The 17,496-nt window shown below is 49.2% G+C and overlaps 5 protein-coding genes across 5 annotated transcripts; 2 read left to right on the top strand and 3 right to left on the bottom strand.

The window, feature by feature from the left end:
* Positions 1-1,731: 1,731 nt before the first annotated feature.
* On the top strand, positions 1,732-2,284 carry ANOM_006698 (uncharacterized protein; the record flags this gene model as incomplete). The annotated part of the gene is made up of 2 exons (XM_015551954.1): positions 1,732-2,132; positions 2,182-2,284. 2 exons carry the CDS (start codon positions 1,732-1,734, stop codon positions 2,282-2,284), a joined length of 504 nt encoding a protein of 167 aa, XP_015405709.1.
* Positions 2,285-4,666: 2,382 nt separating this feature from the next.
* On the bottom strand, positions 4,667-5,563 carry ANOM_006699 (NAD-dependent epimerase/dehydratase family protein; the record flags this gene model as incomplete). Its single annotated transcript, XM_015551955.1, has 1 exon — positions 4,667-5,563. One exon carries the CDS (start codon positions 5,561-5,563, stop codon positions 4,667-4,669), a length of 897 nt encoding a protein of 298 aa, XP_015405710.1.
* Positions 5,564-8,991: 3,428 nt separating this feature from the next.
* Positions 8,992-11,715, top strand: ANOM_006700 (ankyrin repeat domain-containing protein; the record flags this gene model as incomplete). The annotated part of the gene is made up of 1 exon (XM_015551956.1): positions 8,992-11,715. The coding sequence occupies one exon, from the start codon at positions 8,992-8,994 to the stop codon at positions 11,713-11,715; it is 2,724 nt and encodes a 907-aa protein (XP_015405717.1).
* Positions 11,716-13,661: 1,946 nt separating this feature from the next.
* ANOM_006701 (GNAT family N-acetyltransferase) lies at positions 13,662-14,276 on the bottom strand (the record flags this gene model as incomplete). The annotated part of the gene is made up of 1 exon (XM_015551957.1): positions 13,662-14,276. One exon carries the CDS (start codon positions 14,274-14,276, stop codon positions 13,662-13,664), a length of 615 nt encoding a protein of 204 aa, XP_015405718.1.
* Positions 14,277-14,807: 531 nt separating this feature from the next.
* ANOM_006702 (putative rhamnosidase B) lies at positions 14,808-17,391 on the bottom strand (the record flags this gene model as incomplete). Its single annotated transcript, XM_015551958.1, has 5 exons — positions 14,808-15,990; positions 16,054-16,171; positions 16,222-16,771; positions 16,829-17,305; positions 17,368-17,391. 5 exons carry the CDS (start codon positions 17,389-17,391, stop codon positions 14,808-14,810), a joined length of 2,352 nt encoding a protein of 783 aa, XP_015405715.1.
* Positions 17,392-17,496: the final 105 nt, after the last annotated feature.

Genomic DNA, 17,496 nt, shown 5'->3' on the forward strand with positions numbered 1-17,496 from the left:
AAAAACAAAAAAAAAAAAAAAGAAACGAAAAAAAACAAATAAAGAAGACAAGACAAAAAAAAAGAACACCCAAGAAAAAGTTCCCAGTCTCACTTTCCTGCCGCTTGCATTTGCACTCCAAGGGTTTTGTCCACAATTTTCAGCATGGTCAACCGAACCTTGCTAGTCTTCTCTGCGGCTGGCCCGTTCCCCGTATTCTGGTCCCTATCCCCCGTATCGTCCTGCTGTGGCGCGTCGCCCTTGTCCTCTTCGACGTGACCCTCCCCTTGAACACCATCAGGGTTTAAATCTCCGGGTCGCAGTCTCCCCTCTTCGGCAAGGCGCAGTTCGATGTTTGGGTGTGGCTCCTCCCTGACACAAGGGCAGGGGCAGCAGCAACAGATGTTGTCTACGAAACACCGCCACCATGGTCTCCGGGCTTTAAGAGCTTCCCATCAGTATAAAGTTCCACTCAAGAGCAGGGATCATACTACGGCGAGCCCGGGTTAATATGTGAATTCTTAAGAATTCACGAAACGTGTTTGGCCTGTACTCTGGGAACCTATATAATTGTAGATTTGTTAGCCATCTTTCAATATTAAACAATATTTAATATTGATTTTAACATACCTGTGCTTTGCCCGAAGGAGGCAAATCCGATACCATGTGTAGAATTCCCCAATTAGAATTATTGCGATGAGGCCCAATGCAGACGAGCCTATATACCAGGCTGGGTGTATGTTGGCCGGCATGCCTGTAGAGAGGGGGTTCGCTGCACCTGTGGTGGTGTTCATTTTGTTTTGGAACGATTTAATCGACTGCTTTCTTTAAAGGGTTGGTGTAATTGTACTTTTATTTGGGGGGAAAAAAAAAAAAAAATCGAAAAGTGTCTCGAAAGTGGTTTGAAAAGTGGTTTCATTATTCTATGTACAACACATCTAGAAATCCAAACAAACAGTCCCTCAAACTTGAACAGTATTGGAAGGTGTTGGCCCGCGTTGTCATGAAGAGATTTGCTGCAGTTTCCTTCAAAAAGCCAAAAGCATGGGGAGCTCGGCCAATGGTAGAGGGCACTGTTGATATGGCGACAACAGCATACATGGGGCAGTCTCGTGGGAGTGAGCCTCCCTAATTTGTAGCAGCTTTCGGCCGTGCGAGATCGGATATAAGTCGGTGTAATCGTCATCAGTGGGCCGAAGACTGGAGTGGTGAGAAGCAAGTTGGACGAAACCTGGGTATCAAAAATGCGATCCAAAGTCCAGAGCGATAAACTGGTGCATTACACGGAGGCTGGTCTCACTCCGGGGTCGGCAGAGGGTGTCGTCACTATATATATATGTACATAAATATATGTTTCTATGATTTGTAGCGCGATGCCAGCCAATTTGGGAAGTTGCTGGGTTGGGTCCAGCCTGCCGTAAGACGCCGGAAGCTGACAGTGTACATTACTAGTAGGTATGCATTGCTCTGGGAAGGATTGGGGTCGATAATAGTGTCTTCTTGCACTACCTAGAAAGTTGAACCTAGAAAAGATAGTGTCTATTCCGTTTGGAATACGTGTGAAGAGGATTGGCCGGTCTCGGGCATGAAAAGTTTGACGATGGTGATCATGATGAAATGGGGGTGATGGAACAATGATGCTGGATGACATATTCTACGAAGGATTTTCACTATGTTACGCTCGTCCATGATCCTTTTTTTCACAGTTTATCCCCGAAGATAACAAACCCCTATACATAACTACAGTTAACAATGCCTCTGAAAGATTGTCTTGCAAAGAGATTTGAGCCGCTTCTCCGGCGTCTCGAGGATAGCCTTGAATACTGCGGCAACTTACAAAAAGCTCAAAAACTTCGCCAGAAACAACAGCAATGGCGCACCTATCAACCTCAACTTCGGGAGCGCTTCGAGTCCTACTACTTAACCGAGCATGTCCTCCGCTGCCTCATACAGCGCGAGGCCTATTTACAAATTAGGCATAACACTCTCTTCCAGCAGCTGAACGAGAGCCGGTCAGTAGCAGATACATTGGTGACAGAGATGGAGAGTATTCAAAAAGACCTCCAACATTTCAATCGGGGTATTTGGAATGCGGAACTAGAGATACAGAAGATACTCCGAAACTTTCCAGATGGGCCCTTGAAGCGTGCTCTGTATGCTCGTCGCCGAACACGCGATTGGTATCGTTCAGAATGGCTACAGACTGAATGTGCAGACTTGGGTGGATGTTGTGGGCGAGGGTGTGGTTGTTGCACGAGACCTCGAGGCTCTAAACGTCCAGATCATCTTGGGCATTGCACGGTGACGTGCAAGTGTTGCGAGGAGGTGAGAGGATTCAGTATTGATTTCCGTGTTGAGGGGGACCCGACCTTAGTGGAGTGGGAAATTGGGGAGGCAGACATCAAAGGGTTGGGTTCTTCCTATGGAAAATCCTTGATTAATGCTTATGTCTGGGGACTTTGATCGTTAACCTTTTGTGCTCTTGTTCTCACTTTCGAGGAAGAATATCAATGCTTTTGTTGCTCTATCTTATGACTAGTACTGGCGTCATTCACGCGACTGTTATGAAAGGAAATATTGCAGTATGCCAGAAATGGTCAAGGAGTAGTATTAAAACGCCGGACTGAAGGCCAAGGGATAAGTTGTATGGAGATTAATGCCCTATTTCCCTCCACCCCTTGCGAAAGTCAACCACTGTACCTGGGTCACCGTGTCCGGAGCTCTTCCAAACTATGGATATATACAATATCCCCTTCATGTAGTTCCAGGGAGTTGGGATATCCCCGGCTATCTTGCGGCCTGTCTTGTATTTCCCTCCTTTCTTTAGCGTCTCTCTTTGGTAATAGTATTGGCATTGACGCTGCAAATGATTCCCTCCGAATGAATTCACGAAGGAGCATTCCCCTTCGACAAATACGATGACGATTCACATGCCCACTTGCTATGCGTGATGAATAACGCGGTGACTTAACTCTGTGATTCATTCTCTTGTCTGGGAATAGCCCTTCATCTATATATTTCTTCTCTCGATCCTCTGTCTCGTCCTCTCCTTCTCCATTCTATCCTCCAGCCTCCCTCAGTAGGAACCCTTCCACCAGCCCTCTCCTTTCTGGCATACGGTGCTGACTTGTCTTATCTTCCTTGGTCATTTGGCACATGTAAAGCTGGCGGATTCACACCTCTTAGTATGATTTGATTTACATACTATCTACTAGCAAAAAGGTTCAGAAGCAAAGAGCGAGGCAAAGCACACAATGCCAGTGCGGCCAACACTGGCATCTATCATAAATCCTTCTGCCTCCGCCACTGCACCAGCAGGAGTAAGCCCAGAGTGGCGCCTTGGTTATTCTGGGTTCGGGGTACGTGGCCTCATAATAATAGGGGCAGTAGCAACATGGCTTGCAATAGGATTTGTAAACCAAATATCGGTATGTATTATCTATATTTATCTTTGGTTCACTTTGAAAGAGGACTAATAATATGTTGTACTATTATACAGACCTCCAATGGGAGAATACATGCCCCAAACCATTGACGATTTCGAAAGGGCATATACCCTAATACGGCCTCCACGTATGATAATCTTGGATCTTGAGTGTAATCAATACTAATAGGAACATATTATAGCCAGAAGAAAATGGTGGATAGTACTACACGAGAATCTTTGTTGTTGCTGGTTTGAAGCCAGACAGTAAACGGTCAGACTGTCGGGAGGCCAGGATTTTCCACCCAGTGTACGACATTTGATCAGGATTTTGCAGATGCGTGTGCATCGTTAGACCTCGCCGGCCTAGTCCGACGAAACATACGGTAAAAGGAGGAATTCCAGCTGTTCCCCCTGGCCCTCTCCCCTGGGTAGAATGTCATAGGGCAGGTAAGTTGCCTGACGCAAACATCCATCTAGGCTGGTACATCGCGTACTCGGGACTGAGTCTCCTGGGCCTAATCTTCGGCGACTTTGTCACCTGGCGTATGGCACGTGTATGTATTGACGATATTCAGTTTTATGCACGTTGAAAGAAAGCTAACAATAGATATTATGATATAGACACCAACTGGGGGGAATTTACATCCCAGCCCACTTCAAGTAGCGTGCCTATCGTCGAGCCCAAATGGCACGCAATATATTCAGCCACCGGAGTTGGTGGGTTAATTATAATCGGTGGCTTTGCCACATTATTTGCAATATTACTACTGAAAGCCAAGAACAGGTATGTATTATCTATATTCAGTTTTATGCATATTGACAAAAAGCTAATGATATCTACATGACATAGGCACCCTTTGGGGGAATATACCCCAACAACCTATGAAGATTTTGAACGAGCATACAGGCTCACGCGCCCTCCACGTAAGATGACCGGTGATCTCGAGTAGAATCTTATGGCACGGAGAAAGTGGTGGAGGGTGCTCGGAGAGAACATTCTGTGTCGTTGGGCCAAACCCAAAAAGGTGTCCATGAACGACCTCCTTGAAGAAGGAAGGTTCCCGCCTGCCCCCTCCGCTGGGCCTCCCGGTGCACCCTTCGCTGGGTCCCCTCGACCGCTTTATGCACGTTTCTGGAGGCGGCTCAAACACAGCACAAGGCGCAAGGCGAGCATCCCATGAGACTTTGTTTGTTTTCTTTTTTGTTTTTTACTTTTTTCGTTTTTCTTTTCCACCAGCGAGAATGGAAAGTATAGTTAGATTAGATCAAGGAGACAATGTCACCAACCGCTCTGCTGACATCGTGACGACGATATCCAAGTCTCTCGACATCAGCTGGATCTGGTTCATATGACACCATATATCCTCGGCCCGAGTAAATGACCGCATCAGGTAACAGCGGGTGTTCTTGATCGAGCGATGGAAGTGTCGTGCTATTACCGACGGCGTCGAAGAATTTCTGGAAATAACTTGCGAAGCTGAGATTCTCGTCGCCTAGTAGGTACGCCTTCCCCGGCTCACCGTGTACTAAAGCACCTGCAATTGCTTCCGACAGGGACTGGGTTGACATGAAGTTCGATCCACCACGAGGACCAAAAAATGGGATCCCCAGCTCCCCTTTAGCGTAGCGTATGTAGGCTTCAAACACGGGCGTACTCATTCCGGGCACGATCCCTACGACGAACGGCGCCTCCAGAGCGCATGCAATGAACTCCTCTCCAGCAAGACCAAGGATACCGTCGGTGGCCAGCTTCCGTGAGCGAACGTATGCGTTGGAATCAATCGATGCTTTCGCAATGTGCGGGTAGAAGCTTCCAATATAGACAAAGCGCTTTACGCCGGCATCACGCGCTAAACGAGCGAACCGTGGGACGGCCTCACCATTCACGTGGAGAACATGCTCATCGAAGTTCTCTCCCGGTGGTGCATGACGGATATCATGGCCGGCAGCGAAGACAACTGCATCGAAGTCGGTTAATTGGTCCGTTGTGAAAGTGTCTTGGACGAAGTCTCCCTGGATATATGGAAGCCGGACAAGAGCGGTTGTCTCTGGCGGAGGGCGACGACCTGCGATTGAAACATCATGACCAATTGATTGCAGGTGTAGAGCTGCGTGTCCACCAATGGTCCCCGTACCGCCAACGACAAGGACTCTCATTGTATCAGCAAGTCGGATATTGCGGGGAAAGTGAAATGAAAGTGATTGATGCAGTGAGCCTGTTCACGAAGAATGACTACCGTTGAAAGTACACAAGGCCACACAGCGTTTATAATCAGATATGAAGCTATGAAGCTGCGCTTCTTTCTTGGTTTATCAACGGATAAGAGGTTGTGCTGCACAACGATGAATATGCAGCGCTGGGCAAGTATATCGTCTCGTATAAGAAGGCTGCACGTGTCCGGGATCGGATCTTACCGAGATCCGGCTTGGCGATGGACTATTCCTCTTTGGACAGCGAGATGAAGCTAAGTTCAAACTCGGTACATAGTACTAATTCCGAGGTCCCGAGCCCCGAGTCGCGTTGTTATCATCTCGAGAATGTGGTAGAAACAATGCAAATGATATGATGTCCTTGATACTGTTCGAAATGAGGGATACACTAATCTAAGGTTGTGCGTTCCAACTTCAACTAGTTTCCCAGGTGGACACAATGTATCTTTGCATCAAAACAACTATATATATATCGAGGCTTTGTAATGGCTTCACCATCCGACCAATACTTACCTCCAGGCGGGGGAATGAAAGTGATGAAAGAAAAATCACGATATGTAAATAGTTCCAAACTGCAAATAGACCGGTGCAGTAGATTCATACCTACAGGGCTACTTGAAGCGCATCCTTGAGTCGTATAGGCGATAGCTCGGCTACCCGATGTTGGTCTAAAGTGTTGGAGTTGCGCCTCTTGCACTACATACATTGAAGTACGAGGAAAACGTGAGCTCGTTAGCAAGATCCAGTACATATGTCACAGGATATGAATTGCCATTCAGGAGTCTAGACAGCAACAAAGCTCCATAGCAGGCTACTCTGCCATGTTAACTTCGACATTCCAAGTTTTTAACACTTATTTAGAAGCTAAACTCTAAATGATTGGCCATCTCTGTCTGTAAGGGACCCGAGCGCCCACTGATGCCTCAATAAGGCAAAGCTGCCACTTGCGGATAACTCAATGGGTTTGAGGAATGGAATAGATATATTTGACTTCCCTAACGCACGGGGTACACGTCACTGGTAAATTAACAAGGGAGATTAAGGAGTTATAGTAATGTTAACATAAGGTTAAACACAAGAATGGTTGCTAATTACGATCTACAAAGGAGGCTCTCTACAGTGAGGCCTTTGAACACAGTGTCTATATCCCTTTCCTTATCATGCACATACCGTGTTCGCACATCATACTTTTCAAAAGGCAAAAGGTTGCATTGATTAGCGGCGATTGCCGCTTTCCCCGACCTGCACTAACCTTGGCAGAGATTGCCTGTGGGAGGATCGACGGCACATTGGTCATTATATGAAAGGTTTAGTTAGGTTCGGCAGTACTTGCATGTTTGTGCGTCCAGCTGAAACATGCACTAGACATAAAGGCTATTTGACGTGACATGAGTGTTCACTGTTGTCTTGACAGCTCGGTTCGTGCAGCGCCCCACATCGCGATGCAGCGCTGCTCTACTGTGTAGTGAACTGTACATAGTTGATATTCCACTGGAGCATTCGTAGAATTCATCAAGAGATATGGCTCAGTTGTTCGTAACGCCTCAAATATGCCTGCAGAAACTGGCTGGGTCCATCACCTAAAAATGATGTGGGCCAGGTGGAGACTTTTCAGGGAGAGCATCATTGGGCGGGCAAGAGGACAAGATAATGGGCCATTTAAACTTTAGAAGATCGATACTTTGCGCTCCACCTGATGGCAGATGGCTCTAGGTGGGCAATTGCTATTCGTTCGCGACGTTGAGAATCTAGGCGGCTGAACAGTCCGATCCACGATAGTCAACGATGGCAATGTAACCTTGCGCTGACCAAATCCTGAGGTGATCCTCCAAACCCATGGAAAGAAGGTGCAAAATGTAGAAAGCTATCGAAATTTGGGATTTGGAAATGGAAAAAAAATGCAGAAATTGTGACGAAAGGTTTACTTTAGACATGGGTAGCAAACGACGAAGTCTGAAACATGGATAAGAACAAGGATGCGATCGTCCGCCAATCGTCGACGCGGAGATGTCAGGATTAGAATTAAACAAGAGTCTTCGGTTCTCGTCCTGGTGCTCCTTGCTGTGATGGTGCGAGATTTAGTGAGACATTTGGCCAGGGTTTGAAGGCGACGATCACACGCATGAAGCGCAATTTGAGGTTTAGGGCTTACCGCTAGCCATGAGTCTAGTTTCAGCGGTTCCAAAGGTTCAGACCACTAGCCGCCACCAACCTTCTTGCCCTCCGAGATTACCACGAGGCTGGGTTCCTTGGTGGGATCGGAAAAGGGGGCGACGAGTGAGCGAGAGATAAACCAACAATCAGAACAAAGAAATGATTCTTGTTTAGTAAAATATCTAACACCCGAGGTAGAAGTCCGAGCAAAATTAGGAGGGTTAGACTAAGCATGATGATAGGGCATGCTTCTTTGATTTTGGCACCACGCCGCCAGACGTCAAAGTCTGGTTCTGTCCAGACTCCAGGTTCCACCCGCGCTGAATCAACGGCTTTGTCCCTCATGCATGAGCGCCCCAGTAGCCAATCTTTCGCAACCATGACCAATTTGATGCGCCGTGCGGGCGAGACTTTCCGAATATACCCAAGGTTCTCCGCTCAATAAAGCGCAGTCTCGAACACGTGCCAAGAAACCCTAAACTGTGTTCGCCAAACTTTCCCCTTGGCATCGCGTCAGATTTTCGCGCCTTCTATCCCAGCTGCTGACGGGATGGAGACTTGGCTGAGCAAATTCTGACCCTGCGGAGGTGCAGACTTTTCTTTACCGTAGGGTAACAGGGAAGAGTCGTGATCACGATCTGCTGAATGATCAACTGCAAATTATGGATAATATACGGTGTGCAGGATGCAGCAAATACGGCGTCGCACCATAACCAACGTCGATCGGGGCACTGTCGCGAGGTCAGACTTTGAGTTTTTCCCAGTTTTGTGAAGTAGATTACGTGCACAATATTCGACAGTACGTCTCCGATGGGTCTCAAGAGTCCCAGGATCTTGGTTAGCTCCAGGCACGGGATCATCATGGCTAAGGGCAATGCCCACAAAGAACCCCAATTGTTTGACTAGCACATGGTACCTTGAGACGGGTTCTTGCGTGGCCCACTTTCCCAGAGGAGCCACTGGTAGTATCCAATGAGACTACTGGACGAAGAGAATCGCATTTTGGGTGAGGGTTAGTTGTAAATCGTTGGCTGGTCGCGGTTGCACAGGCATCGCGTGCGCAGGCGGGCCTGGTTGCCCTCAGTTTTCCTTAAACCCCGACGTCGTACCTTCCACGACGAAAAAAGACTCAAACGACCAACCGAAACTGACAACAGCACATAAAGATACACGAATCCCCACTTTAGACATACGAAACACCCCTCACGTCCCGCAGTGTCATGGCTCCTACCCCGGAGGATGCCGTTTTTGCAATTTCTGCCCAGGCAACTCAACTGGGCAATCGCATCTCCGTGCGGATGCTTGACTACCTAAGTACGGTTCATGACATCCCAGATGGCTTTGGAGATCTCTCAAAGGTCTTTCTCGATACATGTCGCTCCTTGTGGACAATTGAAGCCGGCCTCAGCGAGTCGACAACTGCGAACCGGCCGCTGCCCCGGATAATTATTCAGGAGGTGGAAAAGAAGTTCACAGATGCATACCGAGAGTTTCAGCACCTGGACCGTGTCGTGACCAGGCTTATCCAGTATGAACACCGTGGGGCGCTGGGAAGGTTGCAAAGAGGATGGAACCGACCTAGCCACGAGCTGGGCAAGATCCGGGAGTCGCTCAAAAGCACGACAGAGGCTCTACAGATCAGTGTCCTGGCTTTCCATTGGTCCCTAGGCGATGCAAAGCCGGAGGAATCGGTCGGAGTGGGATACGCTGGGCTCGCTGCGGCACTTGATCGGATGGCGAAAGGGAGATCAGTGGCTGGAATCAACAAGGCGAAGACACTAGAGCGCGGGATCGCCGAGATGAAGCAACCATCGCAGGCCGTAAAGGTAGCGCCCGCTGGGCCTCCTCCCTCGGTGCCCGTTCCACCAGTACCCCCGAAACCCTCATTCACCAAGGACGATGTCAGCAGAGATCACGGCCTGGGCAGTCCGGGCGGAACATTGGTCGACTCAATGCCGGAAACCATGTCATCTGTCCTGTCACTGGATTCCCTCTCGTTATCGAGCTCTCAGCATGGGAGAGATCTAGAGCTATCACAGGCCAGGACTCGTACTACAAACAGTATCCGAGATGATCATCCCCACCTCCAGAGCCCTTCGGCATCCACTCTAGCTCAGGAGATAGAGACCAATGCTAGTTCTGTTCTGCCGAGCAAGGCATCATACCGAAAACATGACCTACCTCGCATGCCGCAACGGACGCCGAGTAATACCAGTGCTGCGAATGTCGGTCATCTGAAGAATGCTTTAGCATCTGCCGTGCGAGCGAGAAACCATCAATTAATGGAACAGCTCCTGGATAGTGGCGTATCACCGGACATGGGAGAGAATACACATCCCCTGAATGAAGCGATTCTGCACCGTGACATCGAAGGGATGCGTCTGCTTCTGGCCTTTGGAGCCAGCCCGGATGCACCGGACCAAGAAGGAAAGTCACCACTCTTCTCTGCAGTGGAAGGATCATTCATGGATGGTGCGACCTTACTGTTAAAGTACCGTGCCGACCCATGTCTCATGGCCGGATCCGAGCTCGAGTCTCCACTTGGTTTGTGTATCACGAGCCTTAAGACGGGTCTCGTCCATGTCCTACTCGCGCATGGGGCAAATCCCAATCATGAGATGAGAAATGGCAGCACAGTGCTCATCGAAGCTATCCGGAGGAAGGCTCCTCAACGACTAGTCGATCTGCTCTTGGATGCCGGTGCAGATGCAAACTTGAAAAACCGGGAAGGGAAGTCGGCGTTGTTTGAAGCCGTTCAGACCGACCAGGTGACGGTCGTGACAACACTCTTAGACCATGGGGCGAATCCAAACCTCCCTGGACCGGAACATGTGCTCTGGTCAGCCATCTATCGGCCAGCCTGTTTGCGAATCCTGATGGCCCGTGGAGCCGATGTCCGAAAGACCCCAGGTATTATGGAGCAGGCAACAGGCATCAACAACATTGATTCCGTGCGAGTTCTACTACAAACTGGCGTTGATCCCAACTCTAAGAAAGATGGAATTTATACTCCATTATGTTCCGCCATCCGAGACGATCGTGGAGATATTTTTGCGCTTTTGCTGGCTAACGGCGCCAACCCCAATGTTATGGCATCCGAGTATCCTGCGTGGAAATGTGTTACTCACTTCCGGACACATCTCCTCCCGGATCTAGTCGACGCCGGCGCAGACCTCCACCAGCCACCGGGAATTGTCGAAATGGCCGTGCAAGTCAACAACGGAGAGGCCGTGCAGTGGCTCCTGGAGCACGGAGGCGCGAATCCGAACGATCGCAATAGCCAGGGACACACAGCACTCACAACGGCGATTCGGGATAACCGCGTCGATCTCCTGACTCTCCTGCTGGCGCATGGAGCGGATCCTAACCAGCGTGGTCAAGACTGGCCCGTGTGTATGGCTGTCCGGTCTCCAACACTCCTGCAACAGATCCTACCCTCCGTGACAGACCTGTCGGCACACAAAGGCGTCATGGAGATGGCCGTGTTGGCGAACCAGCTAGAGAGTATCAAGTTGCTGCTCGCTGCGGGTGCCAGCGTCGAGTACAAGAACGGCGGTGTTTTCTCCCCGTTAACGACTGCGCTGCGCGAGGGCCACGAAGATATTGTGCGGTTCCTGCTGAATGAAGCCGGCGCAGACCCCAATGCGCCTGGTGAGCATCTTCCAATTGTCAAGGCAGTCCGCAGATGCCACGATGGGGACTTCAAGATGATCGAATTGCTGCTCGAGAAGGGCGCAGACCCGAACATAACTTATCGGGAATGGAACGCGGTAATGGAGGCCATCGAGAACCGAGACCTGAGGCTCCTTCAACTTCTGGCAGAAAAGGGTGGAGGCGTCGATCTTGAAAAGCAAGACGAAACTGGCAAGACTGTGATGCAGATGGTGGATGCATCTGGTTGGAGTGAAGCAACACAGCTTCTACTCGATAATGCGCGCCGATGAGGAAGCTTTAATGGCCGAGACTATATACCCAATTTTCCTTTGTCTATGCCGAAACATAATTTGCCAGAGAGGGCAGTTGGAATAGTTGACCCTTACCAAGTCAACGTCCGAGGAACCGTTTTTACGATGCTGCCATGGAAGAAGGTCATTGAAGACCAGAAGCCGATGCGTTTGCAGCAAATCACCTGACCATAACAGTGCCTTCCAATGTATTGTTGATTTGTGAAGTACCATATGCTTGGATTTCACCTGCAATGTAAATACTATCATAATAATGAAGGAGATTAAAGCGTTTTGTGCAAAGGGAAACCGTCAAGCAATTTAGCAGGTTGTGTGAAAAGATCTGTGTTCTGATCGATCTGTGGATGAGGATTTTGATTGTGCTCGAATGAAATGCTATGTAACTACGTACTAAATTCCTATACATGTATCTATTCTGTATTCTATACCGATCCCTAGTCCAAACTGCTTGAACTGCCTAGATCACTTCAATTGCTTGGATTAGTTGAGCTGCTTCAATTATTAAAACTGGTGAAATTAAATTGCCTCAACTGCTTGAATAACTCTAGGGTCATCTGATTCCCTCACTGCGTATATCTTTCCAGTCGATCACAAGAGATGCTGAAAGCCCTTCGTAGCTACCTAACAATGATTTCATGCCTTCAAGAATACGGTGTTCTGAAGGAAGCAATCAGCACAGAAGACAAATTCTCATAGCCTGCACCATGCATGACACCAAGTCCATCCCAAACACTCTTGTACGAACGGATGTCCGGGAACGCTCACTCCCAAATTCCCCATAGGATCAAAAATGTCGAGATCCCATATTATATAGCTACTAGTAAAGGGGCCAGTGCTCACAGTCACTGCACTGTGACAACTCTTCCGGCGGGCTACACCTGATGGCACATTGGCTATTCAGTGTTGGGGCTGGTGCCTTTTATTTTACTGGGTGCCTTTTGAACATGGTTCCGAATTGGTCCGAAGAAGGCAGATACCAGGGATGTATCTCTATATTGAGCTTGATTTACTTTCAAAGAAGGCTAACAAATGTTTACTATTGGATAGATCTGCCGTTGGGGAATTCAATGCCGGCAATATAGATGAGTATGAACGGGTATTGCGATATAGAGCCCTACCAAGTAAGACAGCCTCTGACTTTAAGTGTATCTATACTGATAAGAAAGCCTTACAGAACCGAGGAAATGGTGGCTAGTAATTGTGGAAAATGTCCTTTGGTGTTGGTTCAAGCCACAACAAGATATAGCATTACGGCACCTCAAAAAGCCTTGGTAGTTTGGTCCAAACTATCGATGACTTCGAAAGGGCATGCGAGCTTATACGACCTCAATGTATGACGTGTTTATGTCTGGTTTGTGCGGCATTACCAGAGCACCAGGTTGTAACTCTTAATACAAGAGACAGATAGCCAGCAGCAATACTGAGCTCTCGACTTGTCCGCTATTCAGTGTCTATTTCGAGATTTAACAGAGACAGTATAGTCCACGTACGTGAATAGAAGCCATTTACTAGTGTTTAAGCACAACTGAGAATCTTATAGCACGGAGAAAGTGGTGAAGGGTGCTAGGAGAAGACCCCAGGCGCCAGCCAATATCTAACAGCTTGCGGGGAAGAACCATATTGGGAGGAGGAATATAATCTAGAAACTTGTCGATTGCTTCTAAGCAAAGCGGGCTTAATAGGGCTTTTTGTTTTACTAGTCTCAAAGTCCTTTGTCTCGTCGTTACACTGTCGTGTGGTGACCCTAAGCCACGCGTATAAGAGATAGCCGATTCCCATAGGATAGTTGAATCAGAAAAGGCCTCCATTCTCATCATGGGCCGCGCCAGTCGGTATGTGTAGGTATGCGTGTGGAATTGCCCATGAAGTCAGTTCTTCCAAGGGATCTCAGTGTATCTCGCAGCATGATTTTCCTAGCCATGCCTTCACTTCTCCAAACCACCGGTCCTGGTCAGGCGAAATTGCATTGTATCTCGCTCGGGTGGTGTCATCCAAGGAAGGACGTAATCTTTTCTTGTCACCTCGACAAGTTCAAACCCACATTTGCGCAAGACCTTAACAGACGCCTCATTCTCCGTATCGCAATATGCCTCCAACACATTGAATTGTGGCTTGCATGACCAGAAGAGTTCCACAAACGCACTCAGCGCCTCCGTTGCAAATCCCAGCCCCCAGGTCGATCGGTGAAAAATGAAGCCCAGCTCTGGAAGCGGATCCGTTCTCCATGTGCCCACCCATCCGATAAACCCACCATGCGCCGAAATATCATACGTGTGGTTATCTTCGGTGCCTTCTCGACTCCCCTGGAGCTGGTTCGAGAAGGCTTCCAAATTTACATCTTGCCGGAGGAGTACCGCATAGTTCTCGCCAACGGGGTTTTCCTCGAGTAACAAGTTAGACATCCACTGTTGCGAATCGTCCAGTGTCTTGCATGGGCCATGGGCGCTCCATCGGGTGGCCACCGGATCGGACCAAATAGAGTGGTAGCCAGCCACATGTTTCTCTGTTAAACGGACGAGTTGTAGTCGTGTTGTCTGCATCTTGGGGAAAGGTGAGTGAGTGACAAGCACAAGAAGACCGCGATGCAGGTTTATAAGATAATAAGACCGAGGAAACCAAAGGCGCCGCCAACTTCGGAAGGAAGAAGAGAATATGAAAAATACAGGAGAAGACGAAGCAGGAGATGAAACAAAGAGAAGTATGGTTCTTGCCGTTACAAAGCACATGGACTTCGTATTTTCAGACTGACTCAAAGGGCTGCGGGCACCGTATGCAGTTAGACAATTTGAAAATCTATTTATAGTAGTCAGATATAGTGATGCCGAACAAAGCACGTACGTACTAAACAGAGTATATACCGTTGATGTCGCTATATTATGCTACAGCATTGTAGTGTCCACCATCACTCAAGGAGGCTTATATTTGTATCAATACGATACAACGTTCGTCACCTGATATACCTGGTTCGAAGACAGACGCATAAATCATGATACAGTGTAAGAGGATATAGTCCGACAATTCTATCACCAATGCAATCCTTCTTAATCTATTTGACGCTACCCCGATTTTCTCTATGCATGTTGCTGAGCTTTGTGAATGAGTTTTACACAGTCGATGAGACCGTGCTCCTCCTCAAGTCCTCCCGGTAGCCGACTGACCACTTTGACCGGCTTCTCGAGTCGCAGCTCGACGTTCTTCTCGCCATCACTTCCGATGGTCCATGAAACGGTCGCAACATTGTCCTTACCCAGCGCAACCTTGGCCTGTATTGCATCACTAAGTCCAAGGCGCGGTTTGAAGAGAACTTTAGTCGACCCTGGTGCGATAGGTCCAATCCCAGCCAATTCCGTGCAATACTCGTAGATGGGCACACTAGACCACGCATGACAGTCTGACCGCTGTCGAACATCATCCTCCTCCCAGGTTGACAGATTGTTGGTTAGCATGTTGCGCCACGGGTCCCACAGCTGGGGCCAGAAGCTGTCGTAGACCTGATCGCCAGCGAGCGACAATGCACGCAGCGCATAGAATCGCATCATATAGGAGCATTTTGCGAACCGAGAGTCCGCGAACGATTCGGTTAGAATGCGAGCCCGATCTTCCGGTGGCGCTGTCCCAGACAAGACTGCAAAGACCTGGCAATGTTGTGAGTAGGACGATTCGTCAGCGATGTTGGCCATGGAATCGGTGAAGAAGCGTCCATCGTAACAGTGAGCTCGAACGGCTTGTTGCAGTGCGGTCGCCCGTGCTTCATACTCCTCGGCATAGCCCGGTCGGCCAACGTCGCGCACAAGCTGTGCAGCCTGTTGGAGGACATACGCGTATAACATGCTGAAGTACGTATGTCGGTTTGATTTGCGACCAGAGGTGGGCACTCCTTTGTCAGGATAATCTTCCGTCGCACCCCAGGTCGTGACCCAGTCGACATACTGCCACACATCCTCGGGGAGCCCGCTTACAAGGCCAAAATTATCGATGTGTGAGTCGAAAAAGTCGAGGACGCCGTCGATCCGAGGGAGGAAGGAACGAGCAAAGCGAGTGTCGCCGAAATATAGATGGTGATCGCACACCTGCAGGACCCAATACAACGGGAAGCCAGCAATAAGCTGAGGAACGTGAGAGGGGAAGCGTGACTGGGTGAGACCCTCAAAGGTGACTGAAGCTGCAAAGTTCGTGATAGCTTGTCGCATCAGCCGGTCGTCACCCGAGAGTAGATAGTGAAACAAGCCGACGGCGCGGCTGTCGCCGGAGTATCTGCCAGAAATGTTAACCTCTCCCCGAATACGATCGGAATGGCATGGCTGGTAATGGACTAACTGAAGTTGCTCATAGAACGGACAGTCCGAGTATCCGTCAAACATGCAGTTTCGCATGGTGCGAATTGACACGTCCCATATCCGTTCACTGTATTCATCGCCAGACTCGGCCCAGCTGCCTTGACGGCGAGGGGATAATTCACTTGCGTCGCTTCCAACGGCAGGATACGGACCGGCTCCTCTCCCACAGTGATCTCGACCCGAAGAAGGCGAAATGTTCGGAACCAAAAAGGCTCATACACCACGGTGTGCGTGTCAGGAATATCCAACGTGACCGCGTCGTAAGGGCCAAGGAGATGACCAGCCTTTGCATCTAGCCGGTCGGTCTTCTTGCGAAAGAACGGATAGGAACGGGGCTCCAGCTCGTACCCTTCCGAGTACGTCACTTTCATTGTAATCTGCGACGAGCTAGTTAGACTTTGAAAAGCCCATCGGAGGAAGGCAGTTGAATGTGTATCGGCCTGCAATTCCAGCATGTGCGAAGAACGTGCACGAAGGGTCAATGGCCCACTTCCCGACAAGCAAGATGCCCACTCGTCCGCACTGATAGAACTCTCGCAGGCGCGTATCACGTTCACAACGATGGGGGTCTGATCAGGCATTGGAATTCCACGTGGACGTAAACGCCAGGGTGGGAGATCGCCATTTAGCGTTTTGATCCCATATGTTCTTGGGGTCACTGCTGGGCTATAGATAGTTGGGGCAACTCGTTCGTATATCTGTCAAAACGAGGGAATGAGTGCAGTCTTCAGGACTATAGGATGGACCCAGCTTACGTGTAGAAATCCGTCATCTATCAGACCCATGGGAAACTGGATACTCTCATCCATTTGTGCCTGCCATCCCTTCTGCGAATCCAGTTCCACAACATGACTGCCTGTCTCTACACGGCCGACTACAGTGAGTCCCGGCAAGGTCGTCCTCTCAAATGGCATTGCGCCGCGCGAGGACGCAAAGTATCGCACCACCACGAACCGAATCACATTCTGTCCACGGTTGAGATAAGGTGCGATGTCGAGAGTGTCATAATACCAGATCCACGGACTGCTTCGCGCTGGTCCGACAGCGACACGGGTCCCATTGACATAGAGCTTATATCGCGTATCCGCAGAGAAATGCAACTGCGCACGGGTGGGACGCTCCGGAAGGTCGAGCTCACGGCTGAAATGGACAATTCGCCCTGTCGTATTGATTCGCGACGAATCGACCCAGTCTGGTGTCCAGATCCAGTTGGCCTGGAGGGAATTGATGACCTGATGAGACTTGTTAGTAGGCTATACATGTGTCAACGGGCTTCTGTCTCGGTCGCGCATACTTTCTGTTCCTCAGGTGTCACCATAGTGTCTAAACCAGAGAAGGTGTTCTGGCCACATGTGAGTGTGAATTCAACGATTCGTATTTGAAGGCATTTGTCTGTCCATGTCGTGTGTGAGGGGTTTGCCTT

The sequence above is a fragment of the Aspergillus nomiae genome (genome assembly GCF_001204775.2).
Source record: "Aspergillus nomiae NRRL 13137 chromosome Unknown contig00188, whole genome shotgun sequence".
Lineage (NCBI taxonomy): Eukaryota > Fungi > Ascomycota > Eurotiomycetes > Eurotiales > Aspergillaceae > Aspergillus > Aspergillus nomiae.